Here is a 25,306-nt window from a genome sequence, read left to right as displayed (position 1 = left end):
ATCAATGAACAGCATTCTAATGTTCCCTGTCAATGAACAGCATTCCAATGTTTCCTATCAATGCACATATTTTATCTGTCTAAAGGCAATAACTCAATAAGTTTGTTTAGGGTTCTTTTAAATTTTTTTTTCTGTAATTCCCTACGAGAAATGTAGGCGTGAGACCCATTACAATGCAATTTTCTTTATAATTCCTATTTTCATGGGGCATATCTAGTAAAAATAGTTGATGGGATCTAATTATTGAACTCTTCCAAGACCTTGCTGATGTAAACCTTTGATATAAAGGAGAAAGTATGTAAGGCCACTTTTTTGGCCGCTAGAATTCGAAAATCTAAAATTATTATAAAATCTATCAAATAACATCCTTCAGATGTTCATAAGACATACGTCTGTCAGACATCTGTATTCATCTTTTTGAATTTTGCCTTGCATATTTGCATTATTACTTTAAACTTCTTAAATCACCTAAAATAGCTAAAAAATGCAAAAATAGATTCATTTTTCATTTTGAGAACTTGTCATTTATTTTTTAGAGCAACAGCTTTACTCCAAAAGATGTATTGCTACTCAATCATTTTAACAAGATGTAAATGTGTTTCAAATACTCTTTGGATAAAGCTGTTGCTCTAAAAAATAAATGACAAGTTCTCGTCTGTCTGTCCGGCGTAAACATGTCGCACCGTAACTTGAGAATGACTTATCCAATTTACTATTTTATACGCCCGTCAAATTTTTGACGGGACATATTATGGTATACAAATGTCCGGCGTCCGTCCGTCTGTCTGTCCGTCCATCTGTCTGTCTGTCTGTCCGTCTGTCTGTCTGTCTGTCTGTCCGGCATAAACATGTCGCACCGTAACTTGAGAATGACTTATCCAAATTTCATGAAACTTAACATAGTTGTTTCTTATGATGGTCAAACGATCTGTATACTTTTTGGTGAAAATAAGATTAAAACTTTTTGAGTTACAGGACTTAGTAACTAAAACAGGTGTGTGTTTTTTTTCACATGTCACCCGTATCTCAAAAACAATTTATGATTATTGCTTAAAACTTTACACACTTCTTAGTTATATTAATCTTAAGATCTTTATACTTTTTGGTGATGATTCAAAATTTTATTTTAGAGATATTGAGTATTTTGTTAAAAAAGGGTGAGGGGTTTTTCACATGTCGCGCCGTATCTCAAAAACAGTTTATGATTATTGCTTAAAACTTTACACACTTCTTAGTTATATTAACCTTAAGATCTGTATACTTTTTGGTGATGATTCAAAATTTTATTTTTGAGTTATTGAGTATTTTGTAAAAAAAGGGGGAGGGGTTTTTCACATGTCGCGCCGTATCTCAAAAACTATTTATGATTATTGCTTAAAATTTTACACACTTCTTAGTTATATTAATCTAAAGATTGTATACTTTTTGGTTTTGATTCAAAATTTTATTTTTGAGATATTGATTTTTTTTTTTTTTAAAAGGGGGGGTTTTCACATGTCGTGCCGTATCTCAAAAACGATTTATGATTATTGCTTAAAATTTTACACACTTCTTAGTTATATTAATCTAAAGATCTGTATACTTTTTGGTTTTGATTCAAAATTTTATTTTAGAGATATTGAGTTTTTTGTAAAAAAAAAAGGGGGTTTTCGCATGTCACGCCGTATGTCAGAAACTATTTATGCTTATTGCATAAAAATTCACTCACAAGACGACGGGTGTATCATGCGCTCATGTCGCAGCTGTTTATTGCAATTTAAGGGACCAATAATTATCTCATATCATACCTCCTCCTTTTATAAAAATCCAATGAGATGTGTAGGTGTTTGAGTACAATCATCAATGTAAGTTACATTTCAAAGGGATTTAATTTTGCTTTTCCAATTCCCCCACTGATGTAAAAGTTTAAGTTAAAGGACAGGGGCTTGTCTATCGAAGCTATCCTAGGATTTGTCCTAAGACTTCTCTTAGGAAGAAATTAGGATAAAGTTAAGACCCACTTACGACATGTCTCAGCATGCACACCGAAGCTATCTTAGGACTATCAGCTAGGATAACCGCTGTCTTAAGTGTTAGCATAAAGAAAAATAGGAATTTAGAAATTTTAAGAATGCATTGAATTCATCATTAGTAAAAAATTACAAGATTAAAAATTGAAAACATTATTAGTATTATCATAAAGAAAAAAGAAATATTTATCTAAATAATGGTACATTCAAACTTTATGAAACAAAATTAAAAACACAAAAAATGTGACAACGTTTTATATAATAATTGAAAAAAATGTTTGTGAACACCAATTACAGTGAAAACTAATAAATGACAATCGGAAACAATCATTATATATTTTTGAGTGAGTTTAATTCGAAGTATCACGGTTTTATACTTTACAGAGTTCAAAGGCAAATCTCGTGCATCAAAGCAAATATTCTTAATATTTTAGCCTATGTACATTTATTTTATGTGTTTCATACATACACGATGCCCCTCTATTCTTATTTTCCACGTGGAGTGTAGTCATACATATACTTCTGTTTTATGTTATATCTGTTGGATAAGAGCAAGAACACATTAAATAAGTGAAATCAGAAAAATATTTAGAAAAAAGAGGGATCCATATATAGGAGGCAATTGTATTCATTTACAAATTAACCATTATAAAATATATCCTAAAGTAAGGACCATCCTAAGACCATCTTAAGACACCTATTGAGGTGTCCTTAAGTTAGGACGGTTCCTACGACTTTGCCTAAGTTACGACATGTTTGACTAGGACTAAGATATGATCTTAGGACATGTCTTAGTCCTAAGAGCGCTTTGATAAACAGGCCCCAGGATGTGAGAATGGTCTTATTTTGTGTAATTTTTTATTTAATTTGAAATTTGATTTTAGATTTTATTTATATCTGTTTTAAAGTTTAGTAAATGCAAAATTAATAAAGAGAGTAGTTTTTAATTCATGAGTCATTATAAATGCAGTTGTGACATCACATTGAAGGTAATTTATGCTTTTTAGTGGAAAATGCATATATTTTGGTGCTTTTTCAATTAGTCTTTGGACCAGAAAATGTAGAGCTCATGCAAGTACCAACTAAATAATATAGCACAGTGTTTGTCTATATGAACAATACCTTTCATGTTAATCATTTTGTGGCACTTGCATGTGCTCAATATTTCCCACATACAAATATGTGTGAAAATATGATTTTAAAGTTTGACATATTTTTGTAGAACATTTGTAATTTGTTAACTATAGACTGTGAATATTCATAATAGGTAAAGGATCTTGCAAATTAAAATTTGCACATACTTGACAATTATCTGTAAGCTTAAATCTCCTTATTTTTTTTTTATTCCTCAGAAACATTGGTGATATAAACCTGTAATATGAATTTCATAAGAATCTGTGATGAATTGTATAAGAGCACTTTCAAGAACAGATTGATGCAGACATTCTGAGTGGCATATTTCTTTGTTCCTCTTACCAGCAGGGATAGAATCATTTCTTATTCACAAGTTTCAACTTTAAACAAACTCAATATAATTGAAAAGGTTCTTACATTCATAGAAATCAGAAATGGTTTTCAATTTTTTTATGACAGATATGAATGACAAATGTACATTGTAATCATTATGTGTATTACAGATGGTAAGGTTCTTAATGAAGAAGTCCTTAAACTGAGAAATCATCTACAAAGTATGAAAATGAATGCCATTAAGGATTTTATGGCAGAAATGATATGGAAGAGGGCAAATCATTGTATGTTGATGACTGATTCAATCTGGGCTTTTCTAGGTAATGGTATATACTGTGTAATTATATGTAAAACACTTAAAGTGAGTTTTATGTTGCATTTTCATTTTTGTGATTTAGAAAAAAATGTTGTAATGAGAGACATGAAATCTTTGAAAAGGTGTCAAATATAACATGTGTTAATGTGCTAGTTTTTTTTAAATAGAAGCAAAATGAGGTTAAAAATTTGAAAATTTGATAGATTTCTTCAAAATTTCTCTCAAACTATAATATTTCCTGAAACTAAGATTTTTAGAAATAAAAAGCCATATTGGTTTTAGTATAAATCTCTGAAAAAGTCAGAAAGAAGGGTTAAATGTATGTTCATCAAACATGAAAAGGTGGTCAATTAAAAATCAAACAAAATCTTGTTGATGTCAGTTTCAAATTTTTTTTACACATAACACACACACACATCATCATATAATCACGTGTATATTTCTGCTTTGTTTGAAGGTTATTTAATGAACACATATGAAGATAGAAATGAAGGTGTCAGTTGGATGTTAGCAGCCATGACAGATGAATCAGCTGAGTCCATACCACTTCTGGCTGAAAAAGTCAAAATAATCTTCCTCGGCAAATACCAGGATCATGATGTCCTAGCTAAAGGCAATGTTTACATACCTGAAGGAAAGACTGCAAAGAAATTTTCAAAAGTTCTTGGAGAAGAGGTGAATATTATTTTTTCTGCTTTATCTACAATAGAAAACATTAACTAGAGGCTCTAAAGAGCCTGTGTCGCTCACCTTGGTCTATGTGCATATTAAACAATGGACACAGATGGATTCATGACAAAATTGTGTTTTGGTGATGGTGATGTGTTTGTAGATCTTACTTTACTGAACATTCTTGCTCCTTACTGTTATCTCTATCTATAATGAACTTGGCCCAGTAGTTACAGTGGAAAATATTTTGTAAAAATTTACAAAAATTTACAAAAATTTATGAAAATTGTAAAAAATTGACTATAAAGGGCAATAACTCCTTAAGGGGTCAATTGACAATTTTGGTCATGTTGACTTATTTGTAGATCTAACTTTGCTGTACATTATTGCTGTTTACAGTTTATCTCTATCTATAATAATATTCAAGATAATAACCAAAAGCTGCAAAATTTTCTTAAAAGTACCAATTCAGGGGCAGCAACCCAACAACATGTTGCCTGATTGGTCTGAAAATTTCAGGGCAGATAGATCTTGACCTAATGAACAATTTTATACCATCAGATTTGCTCTAAATGCTTTGGTTTCAGAGATATGAGCCAAAAACTGCATTTTACCCTATGTATTATTTTTTTGCCATGTCGGCCATCTTGGTTTGCGAGCAGGGTCATCGGACACATTTTTTAAACTAGATACCCTAATGATGATTGTGGACAATTTTGGTTAAATTTGTCTTAGTAGTTTCAGAGGAGAAGATTTTTGTAAAAGATTACAAAAATTTACGAAAAATGGTTAAAAATTGACTATAAAGGGCAATAACTCCTTAAGGGGTCAACTGACCATTTTGGTCAAGTTGACTTATTTGTAGATCATACTTTGCTGAACATTATTGCTGTTTACAGTTTATCTCCATCTATAATAATATTCAAGATAATAACCAAAAACGGCAAAATTTCCTTAAAATTACCAATTCAGGGGCAGCAACCCAACAACGGGTTGTCCGATTCATCTGAAAATTTCAGGGCAGATAGTTCTTGACCTGATAAACAATTTTACCCCATGTCAGATTTGCTCTAAATGCTTTGGTTTCAGAGATATAAGCCAAAATCTACATTTTACCCCTATGTTCTATTTTTAGCCATGGCGGCCATCTTGGTTGGTGGCGGGGTCATCGGACACATTTTTTAAACTAGATACCCCAATGATGATTGTGGCCAAGTTTGGTCAAATTTGGCCCAGTAGTTACAGAGGATAAGATTTTTGTAAAAGTTTACGGACGACGGACGACGGACGCAAAGTGATGAGAAAAGCTCACTTGACCTTTCAGGTCAGGTGAGCTAAAAAAGGGGACATACTGTAAACCTTAATTGAAAACTTCAGTATAAAATAAAGGGTTATCAAAAATATCTGTTATATCAGGGATCACACATTAGAATAAGATCACACCATCAGTAGGTAAATGTTATCTGGTTCTTCACATACTGTTCTAGATTAGGTAAATTCTACATTACAATCAGGCACATTTCTGCATACTGATATGGTAAATTCTACATGACAAATCTGGTACATTTCTACAAATGAATATGGTAAATTCTACATGCTGACCTTGCAAATTTCTACATACTGGTCAGGTAAATACTACATGACAATCAGGCAAAGTTCTTAATGCTGACCAGGTAAATTCTACATACTGATCAGGTAAATTCTGTATGCTGATCAGGCACACTTCTTCATACTGATCAGGTAAACTCTACATGACAATATGGTACACTTCTACATACTGATCAGGTAAATACTACATGACAATCAGGCTTACTTCTAAATGCTGACCAAGTGAATTCTACATACTGATCAGGTAAATACTACATGACAATCAGGCACACATTAATGCTGACCAGGTGAATTCTACATACTGACCAGGTAAATACTACATGACAATCTGGCACACTTCTAAATGCTGACTATGTGAATTCAACATACTGACCAGGTAAATACTACTTGACAATCTGACACACTTCTAAATGCTGACCAGGTAAATTCTACATACTGACCAGGTAAATACTACATGACAATTGGCTCACTTCTAAATGCAGACCAGGTGAATTCTACATACTGACCAGGTAGATACTACATGACAATCTGACACACTTCTAAATGCTGACCAGTTAAATTCTACATACTGACCAGGTAAATACTACATGACAATCAGGCTCACTTCTAAATGCTGACCAGGTGAATTCTACATACTGACCAGGTAAATACTACATGACAATCAGGCACACTTCTAAATGCTGACAAGGTAAATTCTACATACTGACCAGGTTAATACTACATGACAATCAGGCTAACTTCTAAATGCTGACCAGGTAAATTCTACATACTGATCAAATAAATACTACATGACAATCAGGCACACTTCTAAATGCTGACCAGGTAAACTCTACATGACAATCTGATACACTTCTTCATACTGATCAGGTAAATACTACATGACAATCAGGCTCACTTCTTAATGCTGACCAGGTGAGTTCTACATACTGATCAGGTAAATTCTACATGCTGATCAGGCACACTTTGACATACTGATCAGGTCGATTCTACATACTGATAAGGTAAATTCTATATACTGATCAGTTAAATTTCTGTACACTGTTAAGGTAAATTTCGTGATTGATCTATATACTGATAAGGTAAATTCTTATGGTCTATATACTGAACAAGTAAATAATCTCTTTAATAAATCTTACAGTATTGTTGCAATTAAGAATGCTCTGACATTGAATTAATGTAATGATTGTTGGTTTGGGTTAGAGGACAGAAACTACACAGTAATGGAATAAAGGCATATGGGGTATTAATTCATGACACACAATTCCTACACAGTTGACAAAAGCCAAAGCAAAGGAACATGGCTTTTATTGCTGTTCATTAGCTCAAAGTATTTGTAAAGCAGCTGCCTTTATAGAATAATAGATTTTGGTTATATTTTTAGATTTAAGTCTTTTGGTTATTTTTTTTCATTGGGTTGCTTTCTCATGGATGTTTTCCCCTTCATCTTCCTTCATTTATATTTTAAAGTTTTTAGTCAACCACGAGTTTCTTATAATCTTATAAAATGAAACTTTTTAAATATTTTTTAGGCTTGGACTGATATAGAAATTAGCCTGAGATCCCAAGTGACATTACATGTGTACAGAGCATCAGATATACCAAACAGACACAGCCACTGTAATTCTAATCCTTATATACCTAACTCACTAAGACTCAAACTTGGTATGCCATTAATCAAAACTAAAGATGGTGGAAGCAGAACTAAAAGAATCAGAAGTGGAAAAACTTGAAATTATTACAAAGAAAAAACTTGATAACAACTTGTAGAGAACTGTAAATTCCAGACAGATGCTATTCAAATTAGACTTTTAAATATCGTCTACATCAGGGTATTGCAAAAATCTTTTGTAATTACTTAGAAGTTCCTAAACTGAGTTATGCCAACATGGAATAATTGGTGATAATAAACATGTTGACATTTTTTTTGTTAATTATGCAGAACCTTGAATATTTTTCTATTCATGGTATTTGTCTCGCCTGTGACGAAAGTTGCAGTATGCGAGACATAGGTATTACTATCCGGTGGTGGCGATGGCGTAAACTATTTGTTTAAAGCTTTATATTTCAGAAGGTAGAAGACCTGGATGCTTCATATCTTGTATGCAGATACCTTATGTTAAGAAGTTTCCGTCAATCATATGTCCTATGTCCTTGACCTCATTGTCATGGTTCAGCGACTGCTTGGAAAAAAAATTGAGTAATAGGATAATTATATTTGGTATATGGGTTCCTTGCAACGTGTACATGTCCGTCAGACAGAGTTCACCTGACCATTTAGGGGACCTCATAAAGTTCCTCAACATTGTTGGTGTTATTTATCCTACACAATGTTGTAGATCATTACTAATGGTGGGGGTTCTCAAGTCCATTAAGGGAACCTCATAACGTTCCTCAACATTGTTGGTGTTATTTATCCTACACAATGTTGTAGATCATTACTAATGGTGGGGGTTCTCAAGTCCATTTAGGGAACCTCATAACGTTCCTCAACATTGTTGGTTTTATACATCCTACAGAATGTTGTACATCATTACTATTGGTGGCAGTTCTCAAGTCCATTTAGGGAACCTCATAACTTTCCTCAACATTGTTGGTTTTATACATTCTACAGAATGTTGTACATCATTACTTTTGGTGGCAGTTCTCAAGTCCATTTAGGGCACCCCATAAGGTACTTCAACGTTAATGAAGGACTACATAGTATTATTTATTTTCTTATTATTTCTCTTTATTGGACTAGACTCATCATCCCTTCTCTCTGGATACTAGTATAATTTGCGGTTTTGTCCAATATTAATGGATGAAAGTCTTTTAATAAAGAATTGCACACATGAGAAAATGATTTTCACTGCAAATGACAAAATATTGCATGTGTGTTGAACTTTTTATATTTTAACCCTCCCTTAATGTATTTTCCATGACCAGGTATTTGTTCACCATGCAGTATAGATATTCAGAATAAGTTTCTGTATATTTTGTTTCCTTCACTTAAAATGCACTTTTTGCATCTGGACAAATAGATATTTTTTAACGTTAGAAAAATTTTTGCAATCAAGTTTTTAGCTTTCGTATTCACTGTTTGTATGTAGGTGACTTATTATGCTTTTTGACCAACAGAAATATTGATAAATCCAAGCTGATATTGTGCCCCATAAATGATAGATTTTGTAATATACAGTGAAAATAATTTTCTCTTGTATGCAATACTTTTAGCAATTATTTTATTATTTAATTAGAAAATAGTGTGATTTTAAATAAAAAATGTATATTTGCAGGATACTCATATTTTTATTATATTTATAAGCCTCTGACTTTCTTTTACTGTTCGTTAGGATGATGTTATTGAGGTTCCAATCGAGTAAAAAAATGTTACATATATCCCTGCTGTTTCCAAAGTATATACTGACATCTCTATGTAGTTATCCAATCGTAAAACTCAACACATTTGTAATCCGTAATATCATATGTTAATCAGGTCTCAGATGGGGTATATAATGTGATTTCATTGGGAATAATTTTCTTGGTTTCCAGTAGGTGAAATTTATATTCTTTATAGGTTAAGATTTTGTTGAGGTTTTTTCTTTCATGGACATTGTCTATCTACAAAATAAAATCAAATTTCTGCTTTTACAGTAGTTCCCGTAACTAAAATTATAGAAGAAAATATTGTCCTTAGAAATCATTGGGTCTGTTCAAGTAAAATTTTGAAGTCCGACTGAGAAATGTCCCTTTGTGAAATTTGTCTAGATTTTGAAGATAAGAGGTTAAATGTCTTGCTCAGGTCATACATACAGGTTCAAACAACATGACAGACATTGTTTTGGTTAAAGTTTGATTAACTTTGTATCATGGGCACCAAATTCACAAAACATTTTGAGAGAAAAAAAATACTCTTTTATGTCATGAACATTTCAGTATAATTTATGACAATATTTGTCGTAAGATTTTTGTGTAAAGATCCCCTGCTGAGTAAATAAGTTCATTTGGACAAAACGTATCCTAACATGTAAAACTAGAAATCATACATTTGAAATATATGAGATTGCCATAGGATGCTACAATTTCTTTGTCTATCATAATTAACTAATTTTTGTGGCATTATCTATTGTTTCAATAAACTAAATAAATTGAATTGTGTATATTTTTATTTTGAAGGCACAGATCAGTTTTATCAGTATACACTTTTATCACATTCAGACATATCCACACTTTTTATCAATTCAACAAAAAATTAATCTTACAATTATGACAAACTTGTGTAACGTATTCATACTGTGTCCATGTGTCGATTAAGTATATACAAGATATATATTTTTTCAAAAATAAAACATTTATTTGTATGTGCTTTATAAACAGGAGGAAAAGCAAGGCTTGCCAAGTTTATTCCTATTTTTTAGGCCATACAATAAATTTTACATTTTTTAACATTGTAAGTATACTGTTTGATAAATTCACTCTTACAATAAGTACAATATCAAAAACAATATTCCATTAATTTATTTCAAATAGAAAATTAGATGACTGCAGGACAAAAAGTTGAAATAGAATACCAAATGCTTGTTTTTGAGAGTAGGAATTGCAGCCTGTTACTGAAATACTTAGATCTCAACATTTCCTAATTTTGGTTTATTGGTCACATTAGCTAGTTGGCATTGAATGCATTAATTCAGAATCTACTGATTGTAACTAAGTTTGCAGAGGATATGTTTTTCCTGTCTCAAGGAAAACTTATCTTAAAATACAACTTTAAATCTAAACCTAACAGTAATGAATAAGATCTCTGATAAATGTACATCTCTTGCCTTATTTCAATACATTTTAAATCTTTGAACAAATTATGCAGACATTAACATTAGATTGTCAATAGATTTACAGGTATTACAGGTTTAAAAAAAATTCTTTTCTGTGAACATCACAGACAATATTTTGTCAGTAAATAAAAGATTATCTTTTTCACCATTGTTTTTAAATATTTCATCAACGGAATGCATGAAGTATAAAATCATTCAAAATATAACTTGTACGCTTTAACAGTAATCTTTTGTATAACCACTTATATACTAACTAAATATCACAATTGTTTAAATCACAATATATAAACAGTTGATTGTGAATATACATTTTACTCGCTACAAGATGCAGAAGACTATTACGGTTCCATTTCCTGTATGAGTAAACCCTACATTCAAGTCAATATATATCTTCCATTTTTCCTGCAAGTTTTGAGAAGGAATTACCAATTTTTAATTTATCAGAACAATTTCAACATTGTGAAAACCTACTTTCTTTCGTAAAAGTTAATGAAACTACATGCTCCAGGCATGAAATGATTTTGTATATTGTCAGAGGTGGTCAATGTATAAGACAAAAAAATCTTTTAATAAATTAGACTGATGAAATAACTGCTGCAGGATAAAATATATCACTTAATCATAGAACACAACTGACACAAAGTGTTACCATAAATTCAATATTTCAGTGTCTAGTTTGCATGTACTCTTAAAAAAAACACAATAAATTCAATATTTCAGTATACTCTTTAACAAAACACTATACATTCAATATTACATGGTGAATACTGCTTGCAAGGACAACTGACTATAATTTCTCTTTATTTCAAATAAATAATAAAGGATAAATATATATGGATTTCTTAAATGTATACAATACTTGAATGAGTGGATAGTTCTTTCCAATAAAGTTTCATTAAAACATATATGGTATGTACAAGGAAGTCTAATACAAAGATTTACTGTCAATTTGAAAGAGCAGCTTTCTTTCACATGTGGAAGATGATTTTAAATGCTCATTTCTTTAAACAAGAAAATTGCCATACATGTCTTACTGAAATAGTATTCTACATACAAATGCCCACATAAAATTAAAAAAATATATACATTTTTGACATGGGTTTCCTGTATGGACAATCCAGTCTTATACTTTCAACAGCAAAGAATCAATCTTTTTTTTTAAAAGTTGAATTTTAAATATTCAATTAATTGAGTTACTTTTCTTTAATCATGATTTCCAATGTTGAAAAAAAATCATACATTGTAAAAGTGACAAAATGTTTACATCAATAATATAACAGTGTAACCTTACATCATGTTGGACTTCATTTCAAACATTTTCACAAATATAACATTGAAAGTAAATGTATCAAACATCTTCCCATTAATGTCTGAACACAAATTAGTTTTGACAACTATTTGCTGTAGAATTTGTATACCATGTAAAAATTTCCCACATTTACAATGACTAGGTAATCTAAGGAAGCTAACTATCTAAAATGACCCATAAACAACCCCACTGCTGTAGTGTAACGTTTGAATTCATATCAAATACTTAGCACACATCTAGCCAAGTCTAAATACAAAAAAGGTTCAGTGAATTTAAAACACATTAAACATCAGCGTTGTGATTTTATGTCTCTTATATATTTAAGTACATTTATTTATATTAAGAACATGCATCAACCTTATGTTATATATGTTTTATTTAAAAGGGATAACAAATGTTGAATTGTCTTTCTAACAACCTCTTGGGACATTAAAAACCTGTGAAATAGCGACAATGGTTACTGATGAAAGAGTATACCTGTCTCTTGTAAGGAATGTTTTAAAAAGTGAACTATTTCCTTTAAAATTTCACAGATATATATATAATTTCTAATTTATATAATATATAAACTTATATGGCAAGACATTATTGTAAGTTTAATGTGTCCCATTCACAATCACGCTCATAACATTCAGACTGAGTAAGCATATATATATATATAAATCAGTCAACAAAAATAAAATTTGGAATGTAATTAAAAACCATCACAGCTTCTTTTATAAACAACAGCCAAACAAATTACACCAATCATGGAATGTCCTAACGCCAAATGAACAAAGAATAGATTGTTAACAAAAATTTGAGCCCTAATACAGTCTCTTCAGAAAAGATTAATGTCAGATTGTTAACAAAGAGGTGAGCCTTAAAACAGTCTCTTTAGAAAAGATTATTGTCCACTATGTGAACAGAAGCTCAACTTTCATGACAGCAGATGACATGTGACCAGATGATAGGGATGGCCTTTAGTACAGTTTGAAATCTTTACAAAGATTAAGGCTGCTTTAAACAACCAAATCTTGTCCTATAAGAAGTGGAATATCTTGAGAGGGATCTAAAAGGGAACCTGTTCAAGAAAATTCAAACATTTCTATTGTTCTATTTTGACCCTCTCCGTTGGAAAACCTTGGATTAATTCGACTTGTATTTTAGCAGTGCCTGTGTGTACCCATGGTTTGAATTACTGTCTAAAGGCAAACTTCTTTAATACTAAGGACCATTCATTTACAGGACTACTTAATAACAAGCTCAAGGACATACTAAAGAACATTCAGATGAAACCTTGTTTTGATTATTAACAAGTTTAACATATATGAAATAATAAACAAATAACAAAAGAGGAACATTATATATGTAGAAAGCAGGGACAAGGTGAAGCAAGGGTTAATAATAATAAGACAAAATACTTGTATTTATCAACTCTATACTTTTTGAATGAATGTCATTCACAGTACAATGTAAAATACCTATATGTAGACTAAAAATGTAGTCTGAGGTGTGATATGGTTTTGTAATAAAAGGATTTTGTCTGATAGAATGACCAGTTTAATTACTATGAAGAATTTCTGTAAGTCTTCTCTGAGGATTTAATAATCAGTTCAACATCCATTTTCACTTGCAACAAGTTTTTTTAAAATGATGTCTCCCTTTTAAAGATGTACATGACATTCAGGATAAGCCCTTTTCATTCAAAAATTGACAAATTTTAGATGTAGAAATTTACATTTACAAAAGAATGTGTTTTTATACCAATCAGCCTGATACTAGCGTATATAATAATCACATTCTGTGTGTAATATGCAGAACAGTAGAAATAATACAACAATCTAAAATAAATTTCCATATAAATGTACAATAACAATAAACTGAAGTATTTAAGTATATGCACCATATATTAAGTAGAAAGAAAAAAAAGTAATTCTACTCATGCATTTCTTCTCTGCACAGCAGATTAGGACCAAACACTTGACACCATGTGATCACTTTCGTTGGACTAAACTGGAATTCTTTTGCAAATAGTTGACTTTACACACATTCATTTGATTATCAGAAATATCTGAACTAAAAATATCCAAATGCATTATGAAATTTACATCACATGAAAGGAAGGAATTGTAGACTCTAAAGTGCCTGTATTCACTTACAAAGACTAAGTCATTTATATTTTCAAATGAGATCTTAATACTAATTATGTGAATGAAGTATTAATTGCTGAACCTGCATTCTAAAGTCCAGTATTTATCTTAGTTTTTACAGCTAGGTCAAATGTTAAAAAAAAAGGTAGATATTGTGAACTACTTTTTTAAGACGATTTTTTTAGTTTCATGTATGATTAGTTAAATATGATAAAATATTTAAATATAAATCTAAGTTTCAACTATAATCAACTGAGATTTCAAACCCATAATTTCTTAACCACTAAAGTAAATGATTTATATACAGAATTCCCCCAAATTATATGGCTCCCCTCAAGAGAGACAATTCCTCTTATAATGTTTCTTTGTTACTGTATACTAAGAGCAGTATCTCTGTGATTTTAGCAGTCACCACTGTAAAACACACTTTATCATAAGGCTCTTACTTTAATGATGGCCTCATGAAATGGGGACTAATTTACTACAAAATGATATTTACAAACTCAATGATATAGCCAACCCAAATAAATGAATAAATGTAGACCGGTAAACCTTGGCAGTTAATGATCCATGAGAATGACTGGATTTTCATGGTGATTAATTCATTAAAATTCTAGTCACAGCATGTGTTATTGTTTTTTTCTTTTCCATTGCCATAACTGTCTATCTATCCCAGTACAAGATTTCATTAATAATTTTTGTCCATCTAATGAAACTTCCATACATTTCTGTGTATTAGAATGAAAAATCGTATTGTCCTGAAAGAAAAATTAAAAAGATAATAAATTGCATTCCTTGAAATAGCACAAGAGGACAAGAAATGTTTGTAAATTTAATGACTTTTCAAATAAAAGAAGGAAACAATAATAACTGGAACTTTTTCTTGTTGACATTATATCTGCCACAGCAAATAATTCTTTTTGATTGATGAAGTACAAAATATGAGTTGTCTCCCATATAAAATGTCAGTTCAGTTGACACATGGGTCAAGGAAGATTGCAGTAGAATAACAACTATCAAATGGTCATGCTATCCATTTTAATGGATTCACATTCCAAATTAACGGAGAAGCAGACTTGAGTAATTCATATAACTTTAACCTGATCACTTGTATCACTGGAATTTTAACTTATTAATGAAAACATTACAGATTCTAATAGTTGAAGAGTTATGAAGCACCTCAGCCCTGCTTTTTTGTGGAGGGTCACGATTCTCTTTCTTTTTCTATGGAGTGTTTTGGGAACTCTTGTCATTTTGTACTTTTTTCTTTTGCTCATAAGCTTTTATGTCCTTCTTCAAATTGATTTTGCTTTTCACCTTTGTTTTTTCTGTTTAACAAACTTTTTCCTCTAACAACTATAGAATTTAAATTTATAGATATCAACCTGTCCACTTTATATCAGGAAGTAAAATACAGGATATCTGTTGATAGTCACTTTAAAATATGTTGGTCTCTGGCCCCTAAATGGCTTCTCAATGCCAAGCAACAAAGATTACATGCACATTCAAGACAATCAGTATAAAATTACCTCTCTGAATTCCCACTGTTGGTTACCCTTCTGACTATGACAAGGGTAGATAATCACGCTTTCGCCACCCGAGAAGTCAAGACAACCGTCATCTCTCCTTATCTCTCCAGTCTTACTTAACATCCAATACTGAAAACAAGAACGTTACTATACAATTTCCATTTAAATGGCAAATTCAACAGCCGGAAAGCTCTATATAAACATGTTTTACTATAAAAGGTAAAAACATTTTTTATATTATAAGCTTGCTTTCTAATGGTAATTTCAATGAATGGATTGAAATGCTAAAAGATTTGATTTTATTGCAAAAGAATATGTAAATAGTTTCAAACTGTAGTTTCTTTTAATCAATTAAATAAAGACATTTTTTCCAACTTTATCAATATATTTATTTAAGTATTCTAATACCCCCATCCCCCCTACCCCCACCACAAAAATTTTTTTTCACAAGTTAGCAATAAAACAAAATACAAAGCATTTTGTCCTTTTCAAACAACTATGTGAAGTGAAAAAATATAGCTCTCCTCATACATGAAAAAAACTCAAGTCTGGTCACATCTCTGAAGGCATTTGTGTACATTTTTTAAAGTATCCATACTTTATACATTTTTAAGATTTTTACTGTTGCTCTTATAAACTTCTTGGTATGTTAGACCGTTTTAGAATGAGATCAACACTAGCCAGGAATAAATATCTAGTGGTGTTCTCAATTAATCAAAATAAATGTACATTAACTCAATTGTTATATCTAATATAAATATTCTAATTGGAAAGATACTTCTTGCTAATTTATATAAAACGCATTCAATGTATTATACCTGCCAAGTTACCTAATGATGGCCAGACAACATACGACAGCAAAACCATGACAATAGTTCACTAGATGTATAGATTCCACCACTGCATCAAGTGTGTTACAACATTTCTCCACTCGAGACTGTTAAATTTTAATATTTAAAACGTGAGGCTTGCCAAGCTTTTTAAATAATTAAAATCTAACAGTTGAGAGTGGAGAAATATCGTAATTCATGAGTTATAGTGGTGGAATCTGTTTCGCTTATGATTATTATTCTTCCTTTTCAAAGATTTAAGTTGTGTTCTTTATGTGACGTCATCAGGCATGGTCACCTTTTTTCATGACATCACAATTGGAAATTCAGACTAATCGTTGGCCGAGAACAAAGTTTTCTCTAGAGATGAGAAATATTTTTCTCACACCGGTTGAGAAATGTGAAAAAAACATGAAAATTAGAGAAACTATTAGTCAGGTGAGCTAAAAACCCAAGAAAAACAAATGATACATGACAATAGTTCACTAGATACTATTGACCAGGTGAGCTAAAAACCAGGAAAAACAACAGATACATAAGATTTTTTTATCATCTAACCTGAAATAAAAGTACAGGTTCCTCTTGACAGCCACCTTGGTTACGACAAAGCTTTGTTAGGAACTGACCTGATGTCCATCAATGTTATGATATAGCCACATATTAACTGGATTATATCAGCATGATACGAACTAACCTGACTGCCACCCTGGTTTTGACAAGTTATTTAAAAGGCATATGCTGGAAATGAACCTGATTGCCACCCTGGTTATGACAAGGAACAAGTTAACTGATTTATTGCCACATTAAGAACTAACCTGATTACCACCCTGGTTATGACATGGCCACATGTTGGCTAATTAATTACCACATCTAAGAACTACCCTGACTGCCACCTTGGTTATGATAAGGCCACAAGTTGACTAGTTTATAACCACATTAAGAAATAACATGACTGCCACCCTGGTTATGACATGGCCACATGTTGACAAGTTAATTACCATATCTAAAAACTAACCTAATTTCAACCCTGGTTATGACAAGGCCACAATGTGCAGGTTTATAACAACAATAAGAATTAACATGACTACCACCCTGGTTATGACATGACCACATGTTTAGTTAATTACCACATCTAAGAACTAACCTGATTGCCACCCTGGTTATGACAAGGCCACATGTTGACTTGTGTATAACCACATTAAATAAACTGTAACACAGAGTTATGTCTTGCCTTTTTGTTATTTTGATAGTAATATGCAAATGTTGAAATTAAATAGCTATACTTAAAAATGCAAGTTATGCGAAATATTCAAAGTCAATGAACCATGACTGAAGATACAGGACCAAACAATGAAATGGAAATGAGATGTTCTAATACTAATACAACTGAATACAAAATATCATTGACCTACCACTAGTGGTTCCCCATAAACTGACCTAATCACAAACTTATACATGTACATGTAAACTAAGCAAAAGTTTAAAAGTCAATAGACCAATACTGAGGGGGTGGGGCCAAACAATCTCAATGGAAATGAGATGTGCCAATACTAATACAACTGAATACAAAATATCATTGACCTACCACTAGTGGTTCCCTATAAACTGACCTAATCACAAACTAATACATGTTAACTTAAGCAAAAGTTTCAAAGTCAATAGACCACGACTGAGGGGGCAGGGCCAAATAATCTCCATGGAAATGAGATGAACCAATGCTAATACAACTGTATACCAAATATCATTGACCTACCACTAGTGGTTCCCCACAAAACTGACCTAATCACAAACTAATACATTGTTGATGCCGCCGCTGGAAACAGTATACCTATGTCTCCCTTTTTGACTCAGTCAAGGCGAGACAAAAACTAACCTGATTGCCACCCTGGTTATGACAAGGCCACATGTTGACTGGTTTATGCATATTATGTGAATCAACTGAACTGTCAACACACATTGGTTTAGCTTTACTTCTTATCTGTAATTATAAAAAATAAATCCTGATTAAATACAATCATCCTAAACACATTATTTGTAAAAATATTTTGTATTAACTGAAACATTTTCTTAACAGAATTTCCCAATACAAATGAAGTTTGTTCACTTGGTCCTTTTTGATAGGCTATTTAGAATCCAGGTTACCAGTGTCCATGACCACTGTGTTCAGTCAATGGACACTATATTACACATCAAATCCTCTAATATATAACTATAATGTACTTCATACTGGGAATGTATCTTATCTCTTAAAAAATAGATAAAAGTGTTCCTTAACTTCTCTGAACCTTTTCTGATTTATAATCATACTGAAACATTTTACCTTTTTACAAATGATATCACTTGTGGCCAAATTTTTCTATATAGGTACAAAACGAAAAATTGTTTACTTCTTTAAGTGTTTGTTTTTTGTTTTATTATTTTGTGTTGATATATATCCAACATGTTCTTTTGTTCAAATTGTTTGACTTCTTATGGCTTTGTATGAAAGATTTACTTGTAGCAAACCAATCTGAATTACCTCCCTTGATGCTATAAGAGTCCCCTGGTACAAACCAATCTGACTTACCTCCCCTGATGCTATAGAGTCCCCTGGAACAAACCAGTCTGACTTACCTCCCCTGATGCTATAGTCCCCTGGTACAAACCAATCTGACTTACCTCCCCTGATGCTATAGTCCCCTGGAACAAACCAGTCTGACTTACCTCCCCTGATGCTATAGAGTCCCCTGGTACAAACCAGTCTGACTTACCTCCCCTGATGCTATAGAGTCCCCTGGGGCCGTATGCATAAAACATCTTCCTTAAACTTAAGATTTCACTAAGAATTCCCTTAGTTAAGTAAAATTCTTAAGATGTATGCATAAAATGACTTAGTCTTCACTTAACTAAGGAATACTTAAATCGGAACCTTTCTCTAATTACTGTGTGACATATATTAGCTCATCGCATGTACACATCCATGTAAAAGTTTGTTATGATTATTTACATTGATCGATCAGAACATATTTTTATTAAGAGCTGGGGTTAAATTGATGTTGGTATCTAAAACAATTCAATAATATATATCAAAGTAAAATGTTGAAACAGATGATAAAATTTGGCGCATAAGGGAAAAGGTTGACGTTTTTAAGGACGAGCATGGGTAGAAAAAGATATTTGTAATCCAAAACTTCTCCCCACTTAATCTTTAATTCATCTTTCATGGGTGTTGCTGGATGGAGGGGCCTGTGTATTTTCTGGAGACAACAATGTAAATATTATAACTCTAACAATACATGATAAAGGTTTCAATGGCGCAGCACCAGTGTAGCATTGCAAGCATGTGCTTAAAAGTAACTTTATAAAACTTTTTTTTTAATAAAAATTTCACTATAATCGTTCATCTTCCGGTGGGCCCCTTGCTTAAAATTTCTTTTGGGGTTTTAAAAAATCTGTTTTGATTTGAAATAAACTTTTTTATCACAACCCTTTTACAACAATAAAAAAGGGGAAGAATCAATTTTCTACGCATTCATATAAAAACAAGAGCATTTCCCATAAGTCCAACAATCTTTACTAAAACACACATTATTAAATTTGTATGTTTAGGGTAAGGTATTATCAACATCTTAGCGTACTTCTGAATATTTCCATGATTTCACTGGAAAGTTATCAATGCCTAAAGATGATTTGAGACAAATTTGAGCAATTATCCAAAAAATGGCGAGAAGGACAATTCTATTGGAAGTGATTACTAAATTTAATTAGGTTAAAGTCTTCTCTCTATGCAAAATTTCAAAGGAGTAAGACCCCTTTTTGGCCCCAAAATATAGTGTTTTTACAAAGTAGTTAAAAATGTCACATTTATCTTTTTATTGGAAAGTAGAATACTTTTGTTACATGAATATGGGGTGTTTTTGACAAAACAATGGACATGCATGAGGTACTAGCATCATTTTTTCATGCAAAAATACTGAAATCTTCACAATTTTAGCATTTGTGTTCAGTTTTAATATTTAAATACATGTTGTATTTAATAATAATACATAACATATATAAATGTTGAGAATGAACACGAATGCAGCCACTTCCATTTTAGACAAAAACCATCTGAAAAGTGACGTTTTATGGCATATTTGATAGATTTTTCATACTTAAGCTTGAATTTGAGCCCCTTTGATGACCAAATCAGTTCAAATCTTTAATATAAACTGATTGAATCGATTAAAGTAGACACTTAAGTGTTTTAAAAATGTCAAAAATCTTTTATCAGATAACAGGCTATTATTTCAACTTGGAACTATTTTTAATTATGGAATTTGCATAATTTCTTGTGCTTGAAATTTTTAATAAATTCCATGTTTATTCTGTACTTTAATGTTCTGTGCTGCACACAACACTTTCTATTACACAGAAGATAGTACATTTTCAATAGAATGTACTGTGCAGCGCACAACACTATCTATACAAAATACATTTTGTGGAAAGTGTTATGAACCGCTTAAAACATTATAATACCAAATAAACATGGAATTTATTAAAAATTCTAAGCACAAGAAATTATGCATTTTCCATAATTAAAATAATTCCAAGTTCAAATAATAGCCTGTTAGATGTACTTTGAATTTTAGGCCGAAATAAGCCCTTATCGGACCTTCTCCTTTGCAATATTTTCGTTTACAGCAATATATCACTGAATATATAAGGAAATATGAAAAATAATTTAATGTTACATAAACTTTGAATTCCATGGGTAGGTCTTAAAACTTTCCGATTTTGTCCCTGTAAGTACCTCTTTAGAATAAAACTAAATAATTGAAAGTTTAAGTGATGCACCCTCCTTTACACACACAGAAAACAGGACTTTTGCACACCTGAAGATATTCATCTCTTCCTTCCTTCACACTGTTTTTTACTAACGGTTGGTTACAATTGACACCACACGGTGTATTTTAACACTATAATGTTCAAAGTTATTTGTATAAACAGGCACATACAGAGTAAACAAAAGAAAAATAATAGCATGAATTCCATGTGTGTAATCAAAGTGCTTGTAAGCACTGAAGGGTAATGATTGCTTTAATCTATCAGTGAGAAGTAAAATTAAACATTGCATTGTAAACATATTGGTTGTAGCTGATTCAATTACAATTATGGACAAAGGAAGATAACTCCATTTTTAAAGATTACTTTAACAATGACATCATATATATTTTTAGAACAGATATTAGATTCCTGCACCTTGCACAAGTTATGTAATTTTCTTACACGTATAACATCATTTTGTAACTTGGATATCTGAGCATATATTTCATTGATAAATTTCTGGAAATGTTCATGGATAGGATGTTTAGAATGTAATGATCAATGCACTATATTGTGTGTATCTCAAAAGTAGTGATAAACCTTGGAAGATTTAGATATCAAGTCAGTACCATAAGGTTTTGATTGCATATCATGCACTCTTTACCCAAAAACTGAGTACTTTTCGGTATGCACAACGAGATTGAGAAATAAGGGTAGAATGAAGTTACATAACTCCCCTCTGTTATTTCTTGATTTGTTGAATAAACATGATTTTAAGAAAATTACAATGATCATTAATATTTAGCAATAAACAAACGAAATATTACTGATATAATTATTAATCAATTAAATGATAGCTAATGTATTAATGTTCTGCAAAAAACGCATACTTTCGACTGATTTTTAACTATTTTTAAAAGCTTAAGGTAGCTCTATAGGTACCTTAGACTTAAGTAATATCTCAGGCATTTTCTTAGTATAAGGGGTTTTATGCATACCACTTAAGTTTTGTGGGCGTGACTTACAACAACTAAGATTTTACTAAGGAAATAATTAGATTAAGATTTTTTATGCATACCACTTAGGTAAATAGGGCAGAGTTTCCTTAACTTAAGTGTTTACTAAGGAAAATCTTAACTTAAGTAGCTTTATGCATACGGGCCCTGGTACAAACCAATCTGACTTACCTCCCCTGATGCTATAGAGTCCCCTGGTACAAACCAATCTGACTTACCTCCCCTGATGCTAAGAGTCCCGTACAAACCAGTCTGACTTACCTCCCCTGATGCTATAGAGTCCCCTGGTACAAACAAATCTGGATATATATTCTTGACAAACCAATCAAAACTTTTACAATTTAAACTCTTCCTTAATGCTTTTCTTTCAGTCACATCACCATATTCTCCCTAAAATGAATATATTATTTTTATTTTCCTTTTCAATTAACCTCTATGGATGTATATAAATGACATAATGAAACAAGTGAATCTGTGAGCTACTGCTCACTAATGATACCCCGCCCGCTATAAGTATAAGGTAAACAGTAAGTTGTTGAGTGATGAATCTGAAAACGCATCACACGGTATAGCTGACTCATATAAACCCTGAAACCAAATTTCAGAAATCCTTGTAATATAGTTCAGAGAAAGATGTGACGAAAAATATTCATCGGATGGATGGACAGACAGAGGTAAAACAGTATACCCCCACTTTTTTAAAGCAAGGGAATAATAAATTATAGAACATCATCACCATCACTATTTTTCTGTATATCCACATATATCAGCCTTGGCAGAAAAAGTTCAGACTAAATGAGGTTTCGCAAACAGAATTTGGATTAAGACTTTTTAATATGCATATCCAATAAGTTGCCATACACATTTTGAATAGATACTAATAGAAATACCATTTATCTGTGCTACTTTACATCTAAATTGCATTATTTATCCTCCGTTGAACATATGTAAAATCTCTTAAAGAGAATGAATAAATTCTTTATAAAATACTCACTAAATCATAATTAAATCGTTCATAATAATAATTTTTGTATTCATCCATCCAAACTTCAGCTAATCGTATAGAATTTTTCTTCACAACATTGACACCTGTCCTCCATTTGTACGGGGATCTTTTACGGAAAATGTGACCAACATGAGAACATGGAACTATCTCTAATGTACCACCGCACATCCATATCTGTTCAAATATAAATAGTGCTATGTATAGATACAATAAATCACCAATAACTTCAACATCCTCTCCCTAAAAAAAACCAAAACATGAAAGTGGTGGAAAATTAGTTTCTATCTATAAATTGGAATCTATGATTTTGTGACTTCCAGTCTTTAAATTTCTGTTAATGTTGTTTAAATGACTGTAGCTGTTCCCTGTGTTTACAAAACTCTTTTGCATGTGTTATGTGTAATCTCTACTACTTCATTTTATTGTGCTTGGTAACAACAATAGGTCAAGATTGAATGGAAGTTTCTAGTTACAAATAATTTCAAAAAATAATCGTCATTTTGTTGTAATTTCCCGAGGCAATATAATGTGGTAAAAAACATATAACTACTGTATAGTGTATCACTGCACTTCAAATGAAAGTGAATGAATACTTTAACCTCAGTAACACATTATCTGTTTTGTCTCCCTTCCAGCAATTTGATTATAAAAAATGTATTTCTTATCAAAGATTTACACAATTACAATGTACCAGTATTTTGCATTTTATTAATAGTAAACTATTCTGGCTATATTTCAAATATAGGTGTATCAGTCAATGGCAGACTGATGCATTTACATATATCAATCCATTTAAATACACCGACTATGGATTGTTCAATGTAATTAAAATTATTTTAATATCAAATAAAAACAACACGAATAAACAACATACTTTGACTCTATTTTTTGAATCAATTGAAGAATAAAATAGCAATCATTATGGTAAGGATGAAATTGTTCCTCATAATAAAGGTAATGTAGCCTCTACAATAGGCTGGTTATCTTCCCTTGCAACATGCAGGTATTTTAGCTACCCTAATTGCCAAAAAGATGAAAGGATCGCAGACCAGCTGTCTTGCAAACAATATTAATACATTTATAAATCACTACACAAGAGTGTAAAGGCAAACAAAATTACTATTACTAGATGAATCAGTACAACATAAATGACCCCCCTCCTTTTTGCAGTCTAAAAAAAGGTCAGGACAAGTATGATTTTGAAGAAGCTATCAATCAAAGGCTATACTTCTGCCATAAGTCAGTTAACAGGAATGATGTGCAAACTATGTACTAAAAATCAAATAAATATCTACTAGTTATACAAACTATGTACTAAAAAATCAAATTAATATCTGCTAGTTTACTAGAAAAAAGCCTGGGTATCTGTTTAATTTCAGAATGATGTGGCAGGGGGCACATATAAAGCATCTAACTTGCAGAATAATGCTTTTAAATTATCATGAAAGGGTGTTTAGTTCTTATAAATGCTGAACAATTTTAAAATCAGATGGATTATAAATTGTGGTATTGTTTCCTTGTGGACATAAGAATCATAAAACTGAATGTTACCCTAAAAGACAGTTCTAAGTTTTCTCCTCCCCATATATCCATGCCTGGATCATATGTTCCTAAATGTGTAAAGTATTCTCTACTTATAGAAAACAATCCTCCTGCCATTGTGGGGGACCTAAAATATACAAACAAATGTGTTACACAACATTTCATAATGTAATATGTAAATACACAAATTATAAAAATAATTTGTTAAATAAAATAATTGTATTAATTAACTGGTAAAATGAATGCTTTTTATTTTAGAAATTACATAATAAACTTT

The 25,306-nt window shown here is 31.4% G+C and overlaps 2 protein-coding genes across 19 annotated transcripts in view; one reads left to right on the top strand and one right to left on the bottom strand.

The window, feature by feature from the left end:
• LOC127731013 (uncharacterized) overlaps nucleotides 1–9,348 on the top strand; it is a 38,500-nt gene extending 29,152 nt beyond the window's left edge. For all 11 annotated transcript variants that reach the window (XM_052239729.1, XM_052239740.1, XM_052239735.1 and 8 more), the window contains 3 exons: nucleotides 3,647–3,796; nucleotides 4,250–4,467; nucleotides 7,599–9,348. In XM_052239729.1, the coding sequence (XP_052095689.1) occupies nucleotides 3,647–3,796; nucleotides 4,250–4,467; nucleotides 7,599–7,799 (569 nt within the window). In that variant the 3' untranslated portion in view covers nucleotides 7,800–9,348. The remainder of the gene's footprint in view (nucleotides 1–3,646; nucleotides 3,797–4,249; nucleotides 4,468–7,598) is intronic.
• An 848-nt stretch (nucleotides 9,349–10,196) lies between these two features.
• The window catches only part of LOC127731015 (polypeptide N-acetylgalactosaminyltransferase 5-like), a 114,403-nt gene continuing 99,293 nt past the window's right edge, over nucleotides 10,197–25,306 (bottom strand). For all 8 annotated transcript variants that reach the window (XM_052239742.1, XM_052239743.1, XM_052239744.1 and 5 more), the window contains 6 exons: nucleotides 25,039–25,156; nucleotides 23,476–23,661; nucleotides 22,743–22,871; nucleotides 18,554–18,658; nucleotides 15,851–15,979; nucleotides 10,197–15,079 (listed from right to left, as the gene is read on the bottom strand). In XM_052239742.1, the coding sequence (XP_052095702.1) occupies nucleotides 14,951–15,079; nucleotides 15,851–15,979; nucleotides 18,554–18,658; nucleotides 22,743–22,871; nucleotides 23,476–23,661; nucleotides 25,039–25,156 (796 nt within the window). In that variant the 3' untranslated portion in view covers nucleotides 10,197–14,950. The remainder of the gene's footprint in view (nucleotides 15,080–15,850; nucleotides 15,980–18,553; nucleotides 18,659–22,742; nucleotides 22,872–23,475; nucleotides 23,662–25,038; nucleotides 25,157–25,306) is intronic.

The sequence above is a fragment of the Mytilus californianus genome, unplaced genomic scaffold (assembly GCF_021869535.1).
Source record: "Mytilus californianus isolate M0D057914Y unplaced genomic scaffold, xbMytCali1.0.p SCAF_2, whole genome shotgun sequence".
Classification (NCBI taxonomy): Eukaryota; Metazoa; Mollusca; class Bivalvia; order Mytilida; family Mytilidae; genus Mytilus; species Mytilus californianus.
The sequence above is the reverse complement of the archived record's forward strand: the minus strand, read 5'-3'. Positions and strand labels throughout refer to the sequence as shown.